We start from the raw sequence: 17,281 nt of genomic DNA, 5'->3' as shown, positions 1-17,281 counted from the left end.
CAATGTGTGCATTGCTTTAAACTCATGGATACCATATACATACTTGGATCATCTTTCTCCTTTTTACTACTCTTGTTGATCCAAGTAGCTGATTAAATCATTAAGATCAGTTCCCCTACCCCTAAACCAAACCTTCTTTCAAGCCTTGTTTATTCTTGAGTGTGTGAGGCCTATTTTTGGGATTGAGCTTGGTAGAAAGTGTTAGGTTTGAACTGACAAGAGTAAGACCTTGTGTAGTTCTAGTTTGCATTTTTCAAACTAGATAGGACTAGGTGGTTCACTTGTTGGGTTTGGGACTTGGCTGTTATAAAAAGAAAAGAAAGAAAAGAGAAAGAAAAAGGGTAGAGTCTTTAAGAGGAGATTGTGTTTAAGCAAAGTCTAGTGAAAGGGTGGGAAGTAAAATGTTGTTTAAGATGGTTCTAGTTAAGGAAAAGAAAAGAAAGAAAAGAAAAGTTTAGCAAAAAACTTATATGTCTTAAGAATAAGAAGAGAAGAGAACCATAGCAAATAAGTAAGAATCCCCCATCCCACTAGAAAGATCAAATAAGAAACATCTCCTAAGACTTGAAAACCAAAAGAGAAAAGGGTGAAAGAGAAAAGAAGAAGTAAAGGGTAGCACTAGGATCATTTGGGTTTAGATTGCTAGGATAAACACTTTGGGTACCTTTGGGTAGACAAGGTTTTGTTCTTGTATGTGTCTAAGTGTTCTTACCTTTAGCATTCTTCTAAAGCTCAATCCATTTTCATGAGAGAACCTTGATATTGACAAGCCCCACTCTAAAAAGAGACCATCATTGTCTCAAAACCCTTTATTACCAAGCCAAATGAGTTTAAGCTTTGCATAGAATTGATTCATGTTCTTGATTAATGAATGTTAAAGGAAATGGTTGATTTGAATGCATGTGGATAACTAAGGCTCAAATCAATAAAGGTTGTGATATGCTTGTCTAAAGTCTTTTATTCCAGCTCATTCAACTTGCATCATAGTATTAGTAACTTGGACATTAATTCTAGATGGTCTATTTGCAAGCTTTAGGAGCTGAGATCCCACTTTCAAACCTCACTTACCTTCTTATGTCTTGCTTATTTGCTTGAGGGCAAGCAAAGACTAAGTTTGGGGGTGCTGATGTTCATATATTTTACCTTGTTTTCCCTTAGTATATTCACATCTTTTGCATCTTTTGCTATCCATGCTAACCATTATTGTGTAGCTTTAGCACTAATCATGCATTAGAGTTTAGTTGCATTGCATTTGCATCATTTCATGCATATTCAGGTGATTTTGGAGCTTAAGGAGCATGGAAGCAATGCTGAGGAGAAGTGAAGCAATCATGAGGAGAAAGCAAAGGAGTTAAGGCTGAAACAACAAGGTCCAGAGTCCAACTTGACCGCACACTCGACCAGACACTCGACCGTGTGCTGAGGAGGACTCGACCGAGTGGAGATTGCACGAGAGAAGCCAGCTCAACCTGCCACTCGACCGAGCACAGGTCGAGTTGACCGAGCCGTTGACTATTTTGTCTTTTAGTATTTTTAGGGCTTCCACTCCCCTCCTATATAAAGCCACCAAAGGGGTCCAGCTTTTTAGATATTCTCTAAACCTAGTTTTTACCCTTTTGGGAATTATTCTTTTTGCACTTTTATTTTTCTTAGATCTTGTACTTGAAAAAGACTTAATTCCTCAATATTGTTGGTTTCATAACTTTCTTAATATTGAGAATTTGAGTTTGATCCTTTCATCAATATTGAAGATCTTTGTTTCATCTTTCTAATAATGCAAGTTTCAATATTTTCTGGGTTTTTGACTTTGTTCATCATGTATTGTTGTGAGTAGTTTGCTTAGGATCTTGAGGATGGGTTAGGATGGATTGATCTTGTGGTTTGTGTGATTTTGTCAAGCTTGATTGTTGTAGATCTCTTCTAGGCTAGATGTTCTTAATGCTGATCCTATATCTGAGAGGGTAGGATCTGATTTCAAGCTTCTTAGCATCACACCAATGTTTAAGAAGCATAGATAAGGCTAGATCTAGAGCTTACCATTAGGCTTGCTAAGAGATTAGAGGTCTTGTTTGGTTTGAGATGTATTGCTTAATGCCTGCTTGTGTAGCTTCTTTACTATGTGAGAACAAGTCTAGAAATGCATAGGTTTGATTGTTTCTTGCCATGAGAGTGGAAGAAACTTGTCTTAGATTTATATGTCTAGAGGTTAGCTCAAAGTTTGCTTGAGATTTGTTGACCAAGTTAGATAACCACAATGATTAGTTCATCCCATGAATCCATCCTCAGGACCTTCTTTGTTTATTGATTTTAAAGTCTTAATCCTGTTATCTGCTTGTTGTTTGATTTGTATTTGCATTGCTATGTTTTTCTTGAGTTGCTCTGTTTTCCGGATTTAACTAGCTCGACCTCCCACTCGACCTACACTCGGTCGAGTGCTTGCTCGAGTTCATCCCCAGAACTCTTGTTTATGATTTGTGATTGTCCTGTTTCATTCCTGTTTCATTCAAGTTGCATACATTTAGTTTTCAGTTCATTAATTGTCTTGCATTAGTTCATTAGTAGTAGTTTCTATTTATGTTCTTGCTTCATTACTGTTACAATCATTCTATTTCATTTGCATTTAGTTCTTAGTTCTTGTAGTTTATTTTCTGCATTTTACATTTCCATCTTAGGATTGTTAGTGACAAGCAATCTTTACATTTGTCTTTACTTAGATTCATATGCATATCTTAATTGTTCACAAACACTCATTTAGGATTGATACCTCTTATACTGCAACAGCATAAGGGGAATTGAAACACCCATCCATCATTCCATTCATATCTCACCATTGCATACATTCATCATCATTCATCACCACCACACAATATAAACTTGTTTCAAATAAGCGTCCTGACTTTATGATTGTCATTCATTCAGCCAGTCTTGTTTGGATTTGGTAAGCATAGAACTCTCGTATACTTATGTAAGTCCTTCTTATTTCGCCATTTTGTGTGACCGCATGGGGGATTTCTGTGTGAAACCCATATTCGCCAAATGGGAACAACAATGGATATTGCAAGCTCATGAACAAAGGATAGTCGTCCCTAATTTCTTGCAAGTGGCCTGACTGCAATTCCAAGATTACATCTCTGTAACCGGTAGTGGCTGTTATATCTCCCACAATAAGACCCGCCACTTCTCTCACTTGAGGTAAATCATACTGCTTACCTTTACCTCTTTGACCAACCAATCGCATTTTTAAATCTTGGATTTCATTTGCTTTGTATCTATCCCTTGCTTTTCGGAAGAACATACACAAACAATTGTGTTCATCTAACATCTTAAGCAAGCCCACAACTACTTCCTCTTAAAGATCGTTTCCTGTGTTTCTTTGTGACATTGTCTTCAATCGATTGGAGACCTCATTTTCAGTATCAAAGATATACATTTGTAAAAACTTTGGTGAGACGCCTGGCAATGGGATTAAGGAACCAATCTGATGGTAACTTTGGCCATGTATCCTTAAACATGGTGGGCCTCTTCCTGATGTCACAGTATGATCTATTTTGGCTCCCATTGATGTGAATGCTAGGATAGAATTGTAGACTCGTATGTTCATACGAAATGAGAAGCTATGTTCTAGGAGGTGGTCAAGATAAGCAGGAGTTTGTCTGATTGGTGGTAGTTTAACTCGTCCTTGTCCGCAACATCTTGTGAAAACTGGTTCTCCAGTTATAAAATCATCACCTGTTTTCTCTGAATACCATACTAATGCATTACAATGGCTGCATTGTAAAATTGGATTGTCTTTTGCCATAGATGTTGTTGGATGAATAGTTAAAATATAGTCAAATTTTATCCAAGGGTTAAAGAAGGATGATTATGGAGGATATAGTACTGTAGGATGAAGAGTGACCTCGAAGTTCTTTTCTGGCTTGCCTGGATAATTTTTGTGGCGTTTGAGAGGATTCACCTATACAGTAATTGTGTTATGGATAAGGAATGACACATATATTAGGTATTATTTTATAGATGGTAGAGGTTTTTTGTTTCCAATGATCAGCAATTGACCTTGTTCTTTGCGGGTTAGTCTTTTGGATAAGATAAGGGTACGTCTCATTGTTCTTCTGTTTTTGCTCCTCACTGTTTTTAAGTATTTATCTAATGTGTGTTAGTTATTGTAGAATATTTCTTTTGTAAATGACATAGCCGTCAAATAACATTACTGATGATCATCTTACCATATTCAGAACACCTGTCGCATCCACCTGCATTTAGCAAATGCTTTGGTAATTAGGAAATAAACTTTAGCATAGGTATATGTTTAATGGAGTAGTACTATCAGGAGAAGCTTACAATCATGATAGGCGGTGGGTTGATGCTTTGTTGTTTTGTTCATGTATTGTCCCTTGTCTGAATGAAGAAATGAAAAGTTTTAGTAGTACATCAGGTTGAATATTTCTATTGAATTAGATATACCTTTTTGATTTGTCGAAGTAGATGCTTGATGGTGAGTTGTGTTTTGGTTAATTCTTTGGCGCTTAATAGGTCGTCGGTTTGTAGAGACAGAGCGTTTGTTGTGTCGTAGCCATTTCTTTGAGACTATTATTGCTTTCTGATATGATCGGGCTTCCTTATGATGCACTGTATTAGAAATGCAATGTTCTATCTAGTATATGTGTTAAAGGGGTCGTAATATATATGTACTTATTCCAGGATAGAGGGATGGACCGTGTATGTTGTATTTTTTACAGCCACCTATTAAGACAATAGCAAAATTTATGTTAGCGGCCTATTTCCTGAATCGATGACTCTTGACCAGGTTTTTTTCGTTAGGGGATTGATAAAACTTACAATTGTAATAGCTGGTAATGGGACGCTATTTAGTTATATTTTTGAAGAAATTTAAGTGACCAGGTACCTTGCTCGTAAGTTATTTTCCTTTTTCTTTGATTGTCTGTATCCTGTAGCAGTGCTTTGTGCTTTTGTTTTTTTATTTACCATCGTTTATCCAACCTGAAATATGTAAAAACGTTTGGATAAGTAGGTGTGGTTCGGTATTTAGGTGTTTGTGAAGTGTAGAGTATATCAAACCTACGCTGGTGAGAAAGCTTTGAAGGTAGTAGGAGATTGAGGGTCAGGCGTCACTATATTATTTTTGTTTTTAGGGAAGTCAGGGAAGCTTTAGGGAGTTATGATGTAAGAACGTGAGGAGTTTTGTTTATAATTAGTGGGAAAGTTAAAGAGTGGATGCTTAATTTAATTATGAAGTGACGCCTGACTTCACTCTTATGAGTGGTTTTTAAAATGTAGCATTTTTATATTTTCATGTATGTTTTCTATAATTTGTATATAAATAACTTCGCTTTAACTACTAAGTTCTTTTTTTTGCGTTTTAGGTTCCTTATATTTGATGACAGGATAAGTACAAGGAGTTGTTCTTGAGGAAAGTCGAAAGTGGCATATGATGTTCCCAGAAGCTACATTAGATATCAGTTGGTTTTACACGGTATTTGTAACTTTCAGAAGTGCATTGTAGTTTTTCCTTTGGCCGTGGAGCTTGTTTGATGCATCTTGTGATGTTTACTTACGTTTGTTGGAGTTTTCCAACTTTTGATTTGCAATATAGATAGAACAACTCTTGTGATTAGACTTGAATCTCTGTCCTTATTAATAATATTTCAAGTACGTACTTGACCATAACTGCTACGATAGTGAGAAAGCAACATAATTTATTCAATATATTTAAGCCTTTGAACACCATAGAGTTCATAGAAAGACAGTGGGAAAGCATAAGTCTTGACACACAATGGAAATTATGAAAACAAAGAACAGCACTACTTATTATCCGGGCGGGGACGTTTCTCCTGAGTAGATCCATTCTTATCGGTTGAATCATTGACATGTGATTTTCCTCGAGATTTGCCTGTAGTGGTAGTACTCTGAATTTCAGGAATCAACTTGGTAGAACTTCCTTCTTCTGATTCGGCTGGATGGTCAGTGATGGTTTCCAAAATGCGGGAGATTGAGACAGTTTGGCGAGAAGTTTTGAAGTTGTATTCAGAGAGCTTGATTTGGAATTTGCAAGTATTGCCAACGATATGTTTTAAACATTCTGGGGTCTGCAAATTTATTTCAGTATACGAAGCTGTGCTGGAAGCCTGAGCATGAGTGTAGAAGTTAGAAAAGTAAAATTTCAAAAAAAAAAGTATAGTTGATCTACAATACCTCCATTTCTTCGTTTAAAACATCAGCAGCTCTATGCCCAGCAATTTTGGTGGCCTCACTATCGAGGACAACAAAAGTTGCAACATCTTTGTATATGTCATATACTCTTATCTCAAAACGATATCTGTGTAGTCATGAAAATCTTTAAATTCTGGTTTTTATTTAAAAAGGGCAAGACTATGTAAAGCACATGTCTGAGTTAGAATTTATGAAACCTGTTGACACCGATGTTGTTGGATTCCTTGCAATAGTTGCAGTACAAAGATGAATCAGCCTTCTCAAGTTTGTTGTTGCATTTGCTGCATGAGATGTAGTACCAACCATATTGTGGTTGTATGTCAAGAATGGTACCAAAAACAGTAGAAGCTAGCTTCTTGTTTTGTGTTTAAAACTGTTTAGTTAGATGAAGTTGTTTCAAAAATTTGAAGAATTGTAATTAAATGGAAAGTCGAACATCACCTAGGGATTCTCATTTTGTAGAAATTGGAGAATTTCCTGGATTGTAACTGTCTCAAGTTTGGTAACGGCAGAGGAGGAGCTTGCAATTTTTGGAGTGTTGTGACCATTATCACCTAACTTGTTAACCAAAACTGACTAAGATTCGATTTCAAGAGGAAGTGGAGATGTGTTTATTAGTAAGTAATGAAATGAATACCATGTCAGGTATTGTTTGGTTTCTGCGACGTCTGCGTCAAAAGATATGTGTGTGGAAGATGTTGAGCTGAGTGCCATAGCAGCTGAAAATATGTAGAAAAGTTTTCTTGTTAGATATTTAATTTATCTATTCTTCCTTACCAAGATTATGTCGAGTGTCAGAAAAGATTACATACGTCCTACTGTTTTTGGGTTGACAGTAGTGATGAGGAGGACAACTGGTTTGACTTCACTTTCGTTCCATCTTTCTCTAAATAGTGCAGCAATGGTTCCCCCTAGAGGTATATACGAATAGTCTGGCCACTAAATATGAGAATTATGTTATTTAGTTGTTTGTAAACTTAGTAATGGGTTTGCTTTTAAAAAATAACGGTAGAATGCATTACTCTTTCAGTTGGAGATGTAAGAACACTCTATCACTTGATCGGCTGCCTTCCACTTGCGGTGCTGTTTCCAGTGTTGAAGGAGAGTGGATATTGTCGCCAACAATTAGGCGTAATTGGCCAATAACATCTACAACATACAGGGAAATAAGAAGGTATGAAAATGGATCAAAGTTTAAGGTTTAAATAAATAAACAACCGTAAAGATTAACTGACCAAATAAATCTGCATTTGTGTCTACAATAGAGGCGAAATATTCATAGTTACGGAAACAAAACTTTTGTTCGTCGATCTGATGGTCTCCAATAGGCTCTCATACCATTGATGTTTTCTCCGTAAAGACGATCCCGTGTTTGTGGTCTGACATTTTGTACACCTTTTTGCTGGCAATGATCATGAAATTGTTGAGAGTGTAAACAGAGTTGGATTTCAGACGACCTTCGTAGTGGAATAGGCAGTTTTCTGGTATGTAAGCTTGGGCTGCATTAGACTGTAAGTTTGACAGTTAGGTTTCGTTTTTTATGAGAGTTTATTGGAAACATATATGGTCAACATACCTTAGAGTCGATGAGAAGCAGTTCAACGCCCATAAGCATGTTTCTTTTCTTGAAGTTTCGAGCTTCCCAAAAATAGATGAGGCGGACTAAAACGTCTTCCTTGCAAAAGTCTCCATCAATGGTATCAAAAATCTGAAAGGTGAATGATTGGGGAGGGGCTTGTAGTATCGATTTTTCCATCTATAGATTGTAGTGGTTCTCTGCATTTTTTTGGGTTGGTTGTATAATCGGTAAGGGTAGTCGACTTTATAGATTTTAATTTTGAAACTGTTGATGACTTTGGAGATAATAGCCATTAAATTGGACTTTGAAGAAGACGAAGTAGGGAAACTCAGAGGTTTGATAACTGTTGTTTCTTGGGTAAGATGAATCGATTGAAATTTAAGGTTTTGGGAAGACGACGACGGTGGTGGAGAGCGGAGGAAGAGTTCTCGATGAAGAGGTTTTTTTTTTTCTCTGAGTTTGGAATGTTTTAGATTTATGGGCTTATTAGCTTAAAGTTTATCAATGGGCTTAAGTAATTACGAAGATGGCCCTTTTAATTGGCTTCCATCAAAACAAAATAATACCTTGTATTGTCTCTAATTTATTTGAGAAAAAAAGGAAAAGAAAGAAAAAAAAAGGGAAAGGAAGAGATATTAGGTGATGTGGCATCTTCTAAGGTGTTTTAGAATTGGCTGATATAGATAGTCTGAGGAATTTCAAATAATCCCTTTTATTAGTAAATAATTATATATAATAATAACTGATATTGATGAATAAGGGAAATTTTTTAAAAAATTGTCATGATAACGTGGATTGTAAATAACAAATATTTTTTTTTGGTATTAAGTATAACTCCAAACATTTTTCGAATATTAAACGCCTAAAAGATAAATAAATAAACTCCTTTTAAACGCATTTCGGTAACTCTCACTAATATGTGACAAACAACTTTGCTTATTGGATACTCTTCGATCAAAACAAAATTGATCATCATATTCATAAGGTCTATAACTAATTATGGCATTTCACTTTTTAATAAAGCCACCGCTTTAATGACTGACGACTAATCTACAACTTTTAAGACCCAACCAAAACACTCACTCTTTTGCAGAAACTACAGTTACACTAGTAACCGTTTCTCTAATTCGGCGCGTACGAGAGAGAAAACACACTACTCCACGCGCTTCAATCATTTTGTTCGTTTCACGTTTAAACGACACTTAAGTGCTTACTCTGGCCACTTCCCATTCACACTCATTACTCTCTTCTGTGTCCCTCTCTCATTTAAAAAACCTAATCCTCTGTCAAACCTTTTCTGAGTTTCTCCAGTTAAAATCTTTCTTTTGCAAAAATGTCCAAAGCGGTTTTACTGGTTGCTCTCTGCTTTTTACCGGTTCTAACCATCGCGGCTAGGCCGAATAAGAACCCGTTTGTCGTGCGAGGCCGTGTCTATTGCGACACTTGCCTCGCTGGTTTCGAAACATCAGCCTCTACTTACATTCCTGGTAACGTCTTACATTAACATCCGAGATCTAAGATCCAATTTCCTATGATACAGATTTGCAATTTCCTATGTTTACATTTTTTTTCTTTCAGATCGTGTTTGGACTATGAATCAGTTTTGAACTTGCAGATCTGTGTTTTTGTAGAGTTTTCGATTAGAATCTTGAGAATCTGTTATACGTTTTCGGGTTTTGTTTTATAAGAGACTTGAGATCTTTACTATGAAATATGAATATATATAGGTGCGGTGGTTAGATTGGAATGTAAAGACAGGAGAACAATGGAGTTAACGTATAGCCACGAGGCGCGGACCGACTCAACAGGATCATACAAGATCTTGGTTAACGAAGACCATGATGATCAGTTCTGTGATGCAACGTTGGTTAGCAGCTCTCAGTTACGTTGTTCCACTCTCTCCCCTGGCCATGATCGTGCCCGTGTGACTCTCACCCGTTTTAACGGTATTGCTTCAGACGAGCGTTTTGCTAACACTATGGGATTTCTGAGGGATGCACCAATGCCAGGTTGTGCGGAGATTATGAAGCTATACCAAGAAACCGAGGACTAGTTTCTGTATCAGGGTTTACTGCGACCTATTGGTATTAAAAAATGTAATTGCAGCTTGTGTTTTCGTGCATTCTATTGCTTGCACATCTCTGTTATGGTTTTATTACTATAAGGAAAAAAAAATATACATATGGAAACTCTTCGCGGTGGAGAACAAAATACAAAAACATACAATGCTTGCAGCTACAAACATTGGATTGTAACATTGGATACTCAATCACGGGATTGGTCCCTTTGTCTGAGGTTGATGCTCGTCTTCAGAGACATCCTGAGAGCTAGGGTGACCACTGTTAGAGGCAACACCATCAGAGACTGATAAGATGCTGAGCGAGTCTAGAGAAACAGAAGCAATACCCTCCAAGGCAGCAAGTCTTTTCTTATCGTCCTCTTTCATCCTCTCTGAATGTATATTTATGTTGAAACCCGAGTCATCGTTTCCACCAAAAGCTGACTCCATCTTGTCCATGTCGAAGTTATCATCCATGATCTGCTTAGTATTTGGGTCATCCGAGTAAACAAACTTCACTTTGTTCCGTGTCTTCGGTTCTAAGAAGGGCCTCGCCACCTATATAATAAAACCAACACACTCATTAACGCTTTAAACCAACACAAACTTAATGAAAACAAATTCTAACCTTCCAGAAGGGTTCAAAGAACTTGGGAGGATTGTAGAGAACAGCGAAAGCTAAACGCTCAGGGTAATGTTCTTGTAACACATGAGCAGTTTCTTTTGTAGTTCTTAATGATACGTTAGCCAGACTATATCCGTGGAAGTCTATCATCCACACCATCTGTTCTTCCCCTGGTGGCAAATTTTGGACTGCGTTCTCCATACAATACACAAGGTATCTAATTTGGCCTTTCACTGACTTAGAATTCTGAACAACTCAGATCAAAAACTACATATGAGATCTCAAAGTTTCAGCATATATAATGCTCTCTGTGCATTGCAATTGATGATGGGAACAAACCTCAACACTCGGTCTCATGATAAGAACAGGTCTTCCAAGTTTATCGACACAAGTCGATCTATATATCTTCCCTGTCTCAGCTTCACCAGCTACTTCCTCCTACGTAACACAAAACAAACACATGAGTCATACTCAACAAGATCACAACATTGTAACTTCCATAAATAAATTTCATTATTTTTTTTACCCAACAAATCTCCTCAGGTTTGTACTGAACTCTCCATTTCAAGGTTTCTTTAAGCATTTTAGTAGCTTTCTTGACATGCCAATTCCTTGCTCTTAAGTACCTCAAAACCGCATCATCCGAACAAAAACTCGAAAGTTTCTCCGGTAATGTACCTAGCAGCTTCCTCACTTCCTCAATCTAAAATACAAATTAATACTAACAAAATCACAAATCTGATTAGAAAACCAAACTCTAAAAACACTGAACATATTCAAAGTTACCTTTGCTTGTTCTTCTTCAGTTGGAACAGGTTTCACACACCCATTAGTACTCATCACTGGATTAGGATTCATAACCTCGTAATTACAACTTCTTTAAACTCTAAAAAATGTTTCGAAAAAGAAAGAAACACATCAGTTTCCAAAACCCAAGTCAAATGATTACATTAAGAATCTTATTATTGGGATAAGAAAAAATTAGTGGTCGGAAAATGTCGATCTTAAATCTTACAGACAACAATCGTTTATCACGGAATCATAAAATCATGTGGTAGAAAATGTCGTGTCGGGAGGATCTTTGTCTATTACCTAATGAGTACAAAGATCAAATTTCATATCTGGAACATTGAAGAAAGATTTCGAAGGTTTTAAGAACTTACCTTTGCAAAATATTGTCTTTGGGAATCGAAGCAGAGAGAAAGGGTACGAGTTTTTGAAGTCAAACAAACAAAAAAAACGAGGAAATGTATTGGACCATTTTATGATGAAAAAGATATAAATATATTTTGTGATTGAGATCTGGTCATCTAACGGGTAGGTGAGTATTTTGCACTTTTGTGACCATTTTTTCTTTTGGGTCAAGATTTAGTGGTAATTGTAATGATATTTCTAAGATAATAAAATTTGAAGACTTAGCATAGAGAATCCTCAGAACCAATTATGTCCAAAAAGACAAAAACCCACGTATCGTGGCAGTTACTTTCAGCCTAGAGCTAGCTCTTTGCAACACAACAAAGCTCCATACAGGACCAGCCAAAGTGCCTATCTATTAAAAAGGCAAGCTCGAGAGTCGAGATGATGATGCAACAACTCCTGGTTTCACATCAAAAACAATATCAAGAAATCAATAGAAAGCTAGATACTATCTATGATGAATATAAATGGGTGATTTGAAGGCTTTTCAACCCATGTCAAGGAGCTATAGATGCAAAGTCGCTCAAACCGCATAAGCCGTAAGCAGACAAGCCAAGTCGTTAGAACACAAACCGGCGTGTTACTAGGGCATGTTGAAGGGTATTGCAATGCATTCTCCACCGTACCAATCTCTAATTTCCGAGTCAACACAGAGAGTAAAACCAAATCATGTAAGAAAATAATAAGAAAATAATTATTTCTTACCCATGTATGTGGTCTTATAGTTAGTAGGTTATTTAATTGGGTTTGTTATATTTTCATCAGTTGGGAACCAAAAGGACATGTGTTAAGCTACATGTAAAGCTTATGCTTATAAGGACAAGTATTAAGCTACATGTCATGCTAAAGCTTATAAGAGGACAAGTGTGAAGTTGCATGTTGTGTTTGAAGCAATACTAGACACTTGTTATCACACATGTCACCATTGTCTTCATCTCTACTATGATGGATGGTTGAGATTAAATCATGAGACAAAACCCTAATGAGGAGTAAGGTCCTCTTCCCACCTATAAATAGATGGTTTGCTCCATCACAAATCATCATAAGAACAAAAACAACACATAAAGAAAAGAGTTTATAGGAAAGGGGAGAGAAACCTTATCTTCCACCTAAAGATCATCTAAGAGTTTCTTTTCAAGCCTTCAAGCCATTGAAGAAGAAGAAACTATTCAAGGAAGCATCATTTCTACAATGAGTGGAGGTATTACTTTAACCCTCTTTATGATTCTATTATGTGATTAATATAGATGTTTAAGATTTTGGGGTTCATGTTAAAAGTATCTTTAACAAATCAATCATGCCTCTCTTTAATTCACATGAAGATATGATTCACAAGACGTGTCTAATCCTCAATGAGAAGCTTCCCCCGCTAACGAGACTTCCAAATACCGCAGACCCTGGGCGTTTTGTCTTCCTTTGCTCTATAATAACATGCATATATCATTTTTTTTTTGTTACTATCTTTGTGATTCCGGTTCTAACGTTAATGTAATGCAGAGATATTACCGATAAACATAGATTACGAGATAGAATGTTGATCCAACCTTAACTTAGTCATTAAGGATTCCTCACAAAAGTCAACGGAAGATAAATTCGTGATCTACAATTAGTTGTGGGAAACTGTATCGTGTTCATATGGACTTCATTACTTCAACATCCTAGGAATGGACAAAAAAAACTTGGTAGACCTTTGATTCTTGGAAGAACATTCCTAGCTATAGCTGGTTCAATCATCAACAAAGTTATCTTCTCCAAAATCGACAAGAGGAGGTTCTATTAATCAACCCATTGTACAAGACCGATTCAAAGAAACAAGAAGGATACAAGGAGTCACGAGATTGATAAGATGGACGTCAAGGATGTCACTAAAAGAACCAAGAAGTCTATGGAAAAGTTTTATGTGACTGAATGTGAAAGAGAGAAGAGAACTTTGGTCTGTTTGTGAACAAACTCTTATTTTCAACATTTACAATTGGGTTTTACACAGCCATTCCACTGTTTGTTGCAACGTAAAAACATCCTAAACCTGTTGGGTTACACAGCTTGTGTAGCCCTTCTGCTTTGCACAACTTCATGTACATTTCACACCAGCATTTGTTATAGTTATAGGATCAATAGCTCTGTTGCCAGTGACACATACACAAATGTTGCTTTGCTTTTCAGTAAAATTCCATGTTTTACTGAATTGTCACTATATACTGCTTTAGGAAATCATTCCTACTCTGTTTAAGCCAAACCCGCTGATTTACAATAACACTTTGATGAAGCTACTAATAATACGAGCTCGTAGAATGATTAACCTCTCTACAGGAAACGTTTCTGTATCCGTGGTTCTCTGGTTTCTGTGGCACAAAGCCTCTTGAGGCAAGTTTTTTGTTAAAAGACTTTCAATTATAAACATATAATGCCCAGTGGGCTATTTTCGGAGTAGGCCCATACATATATCCCAGAGGGTCCAACTCATTTACATCAAACCGGACTAAACCGTTAGAAAAACAAAACCGGTTGGGTTACAGTTACCGGATTAAACCGGCTACACACGAAACCCTAATCTACAAAACAAAGAACTCGTTTGTAGCCGCCGTCCATAATTGCGGATGCTCGACCGGAACAGGACCTCCGGCAAGCCTGGACGACGGTAGCCGAACGAAGATGGTGATCCAAGATCCGTTTGCCATCTCTTGAGGCAAGTTGTGTATCTATAGAGGAGACCCTCCAAAATGCCATCTTCTAGGTTGTGGTCTTGGTAAGAGGTTATTTGGGATCTGCTATATCTCATGAATAATCCAAAGTTCCAAACACTAGTATCTGGTTATATATCACGAATAATATCTGAATAAGCTTCTTCCGTTCGGCAATAAATTAATATTACAAACCAATACAACAATAGTAGCTTGTTGTTCTAAGAAAGATTACTAAAACACTTAACTAATAATAGAACACCTTAAAGAATCATTCAACCTGAGCTTCTCGTGCTCTTTGTACTTCCAAGTCATTAAGGTAAATCTGGTAGATATATAAAGCGAATCCCATGAAGGCGATAACCATAGCGACCATCTTAAGCTCAGTCAGCTTGTCGTGGAACACGGCAATGGCTGCAAGAGGTGTAACAATGAGAGAGAGCGTACCAATAAGGTTCGAAAACAGCGAAGTCACCAAAAATATCAGTGCCACGGCTCCAACAGAACCCAATTGCCACGAAACCGCGGTTCCAACTAAAGTCAAGACGTATACGACTCGACCTTCGTGAAACTCATCCATCTCCACACTCAACAGCATCCATTCCCCGCTCGCAAACAACCCTATAACCGCAACACAAGAGGCCACGAGGGACGTGTAGATTTGCATCTCGAGAACCATAGAGAAAGTCTCACTCTTGATAACCTTCTCGAATGACAACTGCATAAGAGAGAGCTGAAGAGAATAGATAAGAGAACCAAAAACAGTACAGAAACACCCAACTAAGTAACTCCACTTAGAATCTCCTGATGGGCTATTATTCGAATCATCATCATCGTCAAGAGAAACCAACACAGCAGAAACAGAGAGCAACAAAACAGAGAAGAAAATCAAAACAGTGATTTTCTGAGAGTTGATGTAATAAGAGAAGACACCATTGAAAGCTAACTGTGAAGCACATAGAATCGAGTAAGCTGAAGCAGAGAGATACGAAAGACCGAAAGAATATAGAAGATTGTCTAAACCAATAGCAAGACCGAGAGAAAGATAAATGCAAAGCAGAGTAGTGAAAGAACAAGAAGAAGAAGAAGAGTGTGATGAAGACGGAGGAAGGAGACAAAGAGGGAGATAAAGAATGGGAAAGCCACCGGTTTGGACAAGAGTAGAGATCCATTTACTGTTTCCACCTTGATTGTAATAAAACCGACCAAGGAGAACAGCGATAGCTTGAGCGGAGATGAGGAAGAAGATACTAATGAAGACAAGAATCCACCATTGGGTTCGTTTTAGCTTTAAGAGCTGAGTAGGAACACTGGTTCTTCTGATTTTTCCTTCATCTTCTTCCTTTAGAAGCAACAACGCTTGTTCATCTGTAACAACCAAAAACAACACATAAAGTTCACAGCTCTTTGGTTTCAATCACAGAGGAGGAAAACAGAGAGACCCTAAGAAGAATACAGGGAATTAGGGGTTTTTGATGGAAATTGGAATTGAATTGAGGAAAACTAGAGAAATTTTACCCATGATGAAGGGAGAGTAGTTGAGTGATGGATGAATGAGACGATTGAGAAAAGTCTGATAATTTCTGAAAAGATCTGGTGGACGAGAGATAATATAAAGTTTTTAAACATGTATAATCGAATATTTAATTATTTATTTAAATGAGAAATTTATCGATTGTGCGCATGTACAGTAACAAAGTAACAAAGTTTGTGGCCAATGCCAGTTTCAACTGAATATTTTCTAAAATGTTATAGGACCCACTATTAATACATATAAAATAGCAAAATTGTCCATGATCAATTCTTTCACATTTATGTTTGAGTTCTTTTAACAAATGTACCACATTCTACAATCAAAGTTGTGGGTTCTACTACATTGACTTAGTTTTTTCAGACTCTACCACAACGACGAAGTGCAAAGATGCATATAGCCATGAATTTTATACGAAGATTTTTTGTAAGTAAAAAATATTTTAAATTTGTCTAAACTTAGCGTGTATGTCATGTCTTTTCATTTCCAAGGAGTTAGACAATTAATATATTTGTTTAAATTTTTTTTGGTGCATTAACCTTCGAACTCTTCATATTTCCTACTCATGCTGAAACCAAACCCGATAAAATTTAATAGTTTCGTTGCCGGAGTTCCTATGTTAAACCCTAATTGCTGGCGGCGGAGTTTGTAAGTATAACCATTGTTTATGCAATTATCACTTACTATCCTATTTGTAGAGTTGCTTATTATGTTTTTTTTTCCCTTCAGATTGAACTACAACTTCAATGGTGGACCCCCCCCCCCTCTCCCCGGGGAATAGACACTAACGGTGACCCTGCCGGTGAACAGGCAGATCCTCCAACCGTGGCCATGACCCCCAATTTTAACCTGATTCCCGAAAGTTCTTCTTGAGATGCTGTCGAACTGGCCGACCCAGTTTTCTCGTAAGTTGAAACGGAACTTTCTAGTGATTTTGCTTTTTCGTACTTTTCAGAACTTTTTGGTGATTTTGCTATTGGTAGACCACCTTATTAAATTAAGTTTTTTTTTAACATAACACAGAGATCCCTCCGCAGTTGAGAATAACGCAGATCCCCCACAAGTGGTTCCTTCCCCCAACTTTGTCCTTATTCCAAAAAGTACATTTGTGGAAGCTCTCAAATCTGCTGACCCAGTTTTAGGGTAAGTTGCAACGGACATAGATTCTCTAATTCTCTCGGTGGACAACCATTTTAAACTCAATTTTGTTTTGTCTATACAGTGATATCAATTTCCCAGATTCTCAGCAGCCTACTTCAGACCGTGTTGAAACCAACAATGGACATCTTCCTCCACGTCTTTTTGCAACGGATCACTATCCTCTTAAGGATCGTATAAACTCATATTCCAAGCCTGAGTATCTTCTCGACATCGTAGATGC

The 17,281-nt window shown here is 37.1% G+C and overlaps 4 protein-coding genes and 1 long non-coding RNA gene across 6 annotated transcripts; 2 read left to right on the top strand and 3 right to left on the bottom strand.

Moving 5' to 3' along the window:
• Positions 1-5,819: 5,819 nt before the first annotated feature.
• On the bottom strand, positions 5,820-7,984 carry LOC109126511 (uncharacterized). The gene is made up of 6 exons (XM_087467495.1): positions 7,805-7,984; positions 7,514-7,557; positions 6,866-6,910; positions 6,426-6,584; positions 6,211-6,334; positions 5,820-6,143 (listed from the first exon to the last, which is right to left on the bottom strand). The coding sequence occupies exons 1-6, from the start codon at positions 7,982-7,984 to the stop codon at positions 5,820-5,822; spliced, it is 876 nt and encodes a 291-aa protein (XP_087323621.1).
• Positions 7,985-8,985: 1,001 nt separating this feature from the next.
• Positions 8,986-9,988, top strand: LOC104720118 (protein DOWNSTREAM OF FLC-like). The gene is made up of 2 exons (XM_010438083.3): positions 8,986-9,294; positions 9,535-9,988. The coding sequence occupies exons 1-2, from the start codon at positions 9,141-9,143 to the stop codon at positions 9,858-9,860; spliced, it is 480 nt and encodes a 159-aa protein (XP_010436385.1). The 5' UTR covers positions 8,986-9,140; the 3' UTR covers positions 9,861-9,988.
• Positions 9,920-12,399, bottom strand: LOC104720129 (uncharacterized). 2 transcript variants are annotated; one of them, XM_087482701.1, is made up of 7 exons: positions 12,181-12,399; positions 11,655-12,087; positions 11,278-11,377; positions 11,018-11,194; positions 10,831-10,929; positions 10,495-10,737; positions 9,920-10,424 (listed from the first exon to the last, which is right to left on the bottom strand). In XM_087482701.1, the coding sequence occupies exons 3-7, from the start codon at positions 11,347-11,349 to the stop codon at positions 10,077-10,079; spliced, it is 939 nt and encodes a 312-aa protein (XP_087338827.1). In that variant the 5' UTR covers positions 11,350-11,377; positions 11,655-12,087; positions 12,181-12,399; the 3' UTR covers positions 9,920-10,076. The 2 variants fall into 2 exon arrangements, with proteins under 2 accessions (XP_087338827.1, XP_010436402.1); XM_010438100.3 differs by lacking the exon at positions 12,181-12,399 and adding an exon at positions 11,507-11,583 and having other exon boundaries at positions 11,655-11,799.
• Positions 12,400-12,730: 331 nt separating this feature from the next.
• Positions 12,731-13,873, top strand: LOC104720112 (uncharacterized). Its single transcript, XR_756730.3, has 2 exons — positions 12,731-12,889; positions 13,011-13,873. It is a non-coding gene; the product is annotated as an uncharacterized LOC104720112 (long non-coding RNA).
• Positions 13,874-14,478: 605 nt separating this feature from the next.
• LOC104720103 (putative purine permease 13) lies at positions 14,479-15,990 on the bottom strand. The gene is made up of 2 exons (XM_010438072.3): positions 15,888-15,990; positions 14,479-15,737 (listed from the first exon to the last, which is right to left on the bottom strand). The coding sequence occupies exons 1-2, from the start codon at positions 15,889-15,891 to the stop codon at positions 14,641-14,643; spliced, it is 1,101 nt and encodes a 366-aa protein (XP_010436374.1). The 5' UTR covers positions 15,892-15,990; the 3' UTR covers positions 14,479-14,640.
• Positions 15,991-17,281: the final 1,291 nt, after the last annotated feature.

The sequence above is a fragment of the Camelina sativa genome, chromosome 2 (assembly GCF_030686135.1).
Source record: "Camelina sativa cultivar CO46 ecotype springtype chromosome 2, ASM3068613v1".
Classification (NCBI taxonomy): domain Eukaryota; kingdom Viridiplantae; phylum Streptophyta; class Magnoliopsida; order Brassicales; family Brassicaceae; genus Camelina; species Camelina sativa.
The sequence above is the reverse complement of the archived record's forward strand: the minus strand, read 5'-3'. Positions and strand labels throughout refer to the sequence as shown.

What these genes read in the sequence shown, in the direction of transcription:
- LOC104720118 (XM_010438083.3), top strand. Translation starts at nt 9,141, where the DNA reads ATGTCCAAAGCGGTTTTACTGGTTGCTCTCTGCTTTTTACCGGTTCTA. An exon ending in AGCCTCTACTTACATTCCTG is followed by an intron (nt 9,295 to 9,534) that starts GTAACGTCTTAC and finishes GAATATATATAG; the next exon opens with GTGCGGTGGTTAGATTGGAA.
- LOC109126511 (XM_087467495.1), bottom strand. Translation starts at nt 7,984, where the DNA reads ATGGAAAAATCGATACTACAAGCCCCTCCCCAATCATTCACCTTTCAG. An exon ending in ACCAAACAATACCTGACATG is followed by an intron (nt 6,585 to 6,865) that starts GTATTCATTTCA and finishes AACACAAAACAA; the next exon opens with GAAGCTAGCTTCTACTGTTT. An exon ending in TTTTAAACGAAGAAATGGAG is followed by an intron (nt 6,144 to 6,210) that starts GTATTGTAGATC and finishes ACTCATGCTCAG; the next exon opens with GCTTCCAGCACAGCTTCGTA.
- LOC104720129 (XM_087482701.1), bottom strand. Translation starts at nt 11,349, where the DNA reads ATGAATCCTAATCCAGTGATGAGTACTAATGGGTGTGTGAAACCTGTT. An exon ending in AACCTGAGGAGATTTGTTGG is followed by an intron (nt 10,930 to 11,017) that starts GTAAAAAAAATA and finishes TGTGTTACGTAG; the next exon opens with GAGGAAGTAGCTGGTGAAGC. An exon ending in TCATGAGACCGAGTGTTGAG is followed by an intron (nt 10,738 to 10,830) that starts GTTTGTTCCCAT and finishes TGAGTTGTTCAG; the next exon opens with AATTCTAAGTCAGTGAAAGG.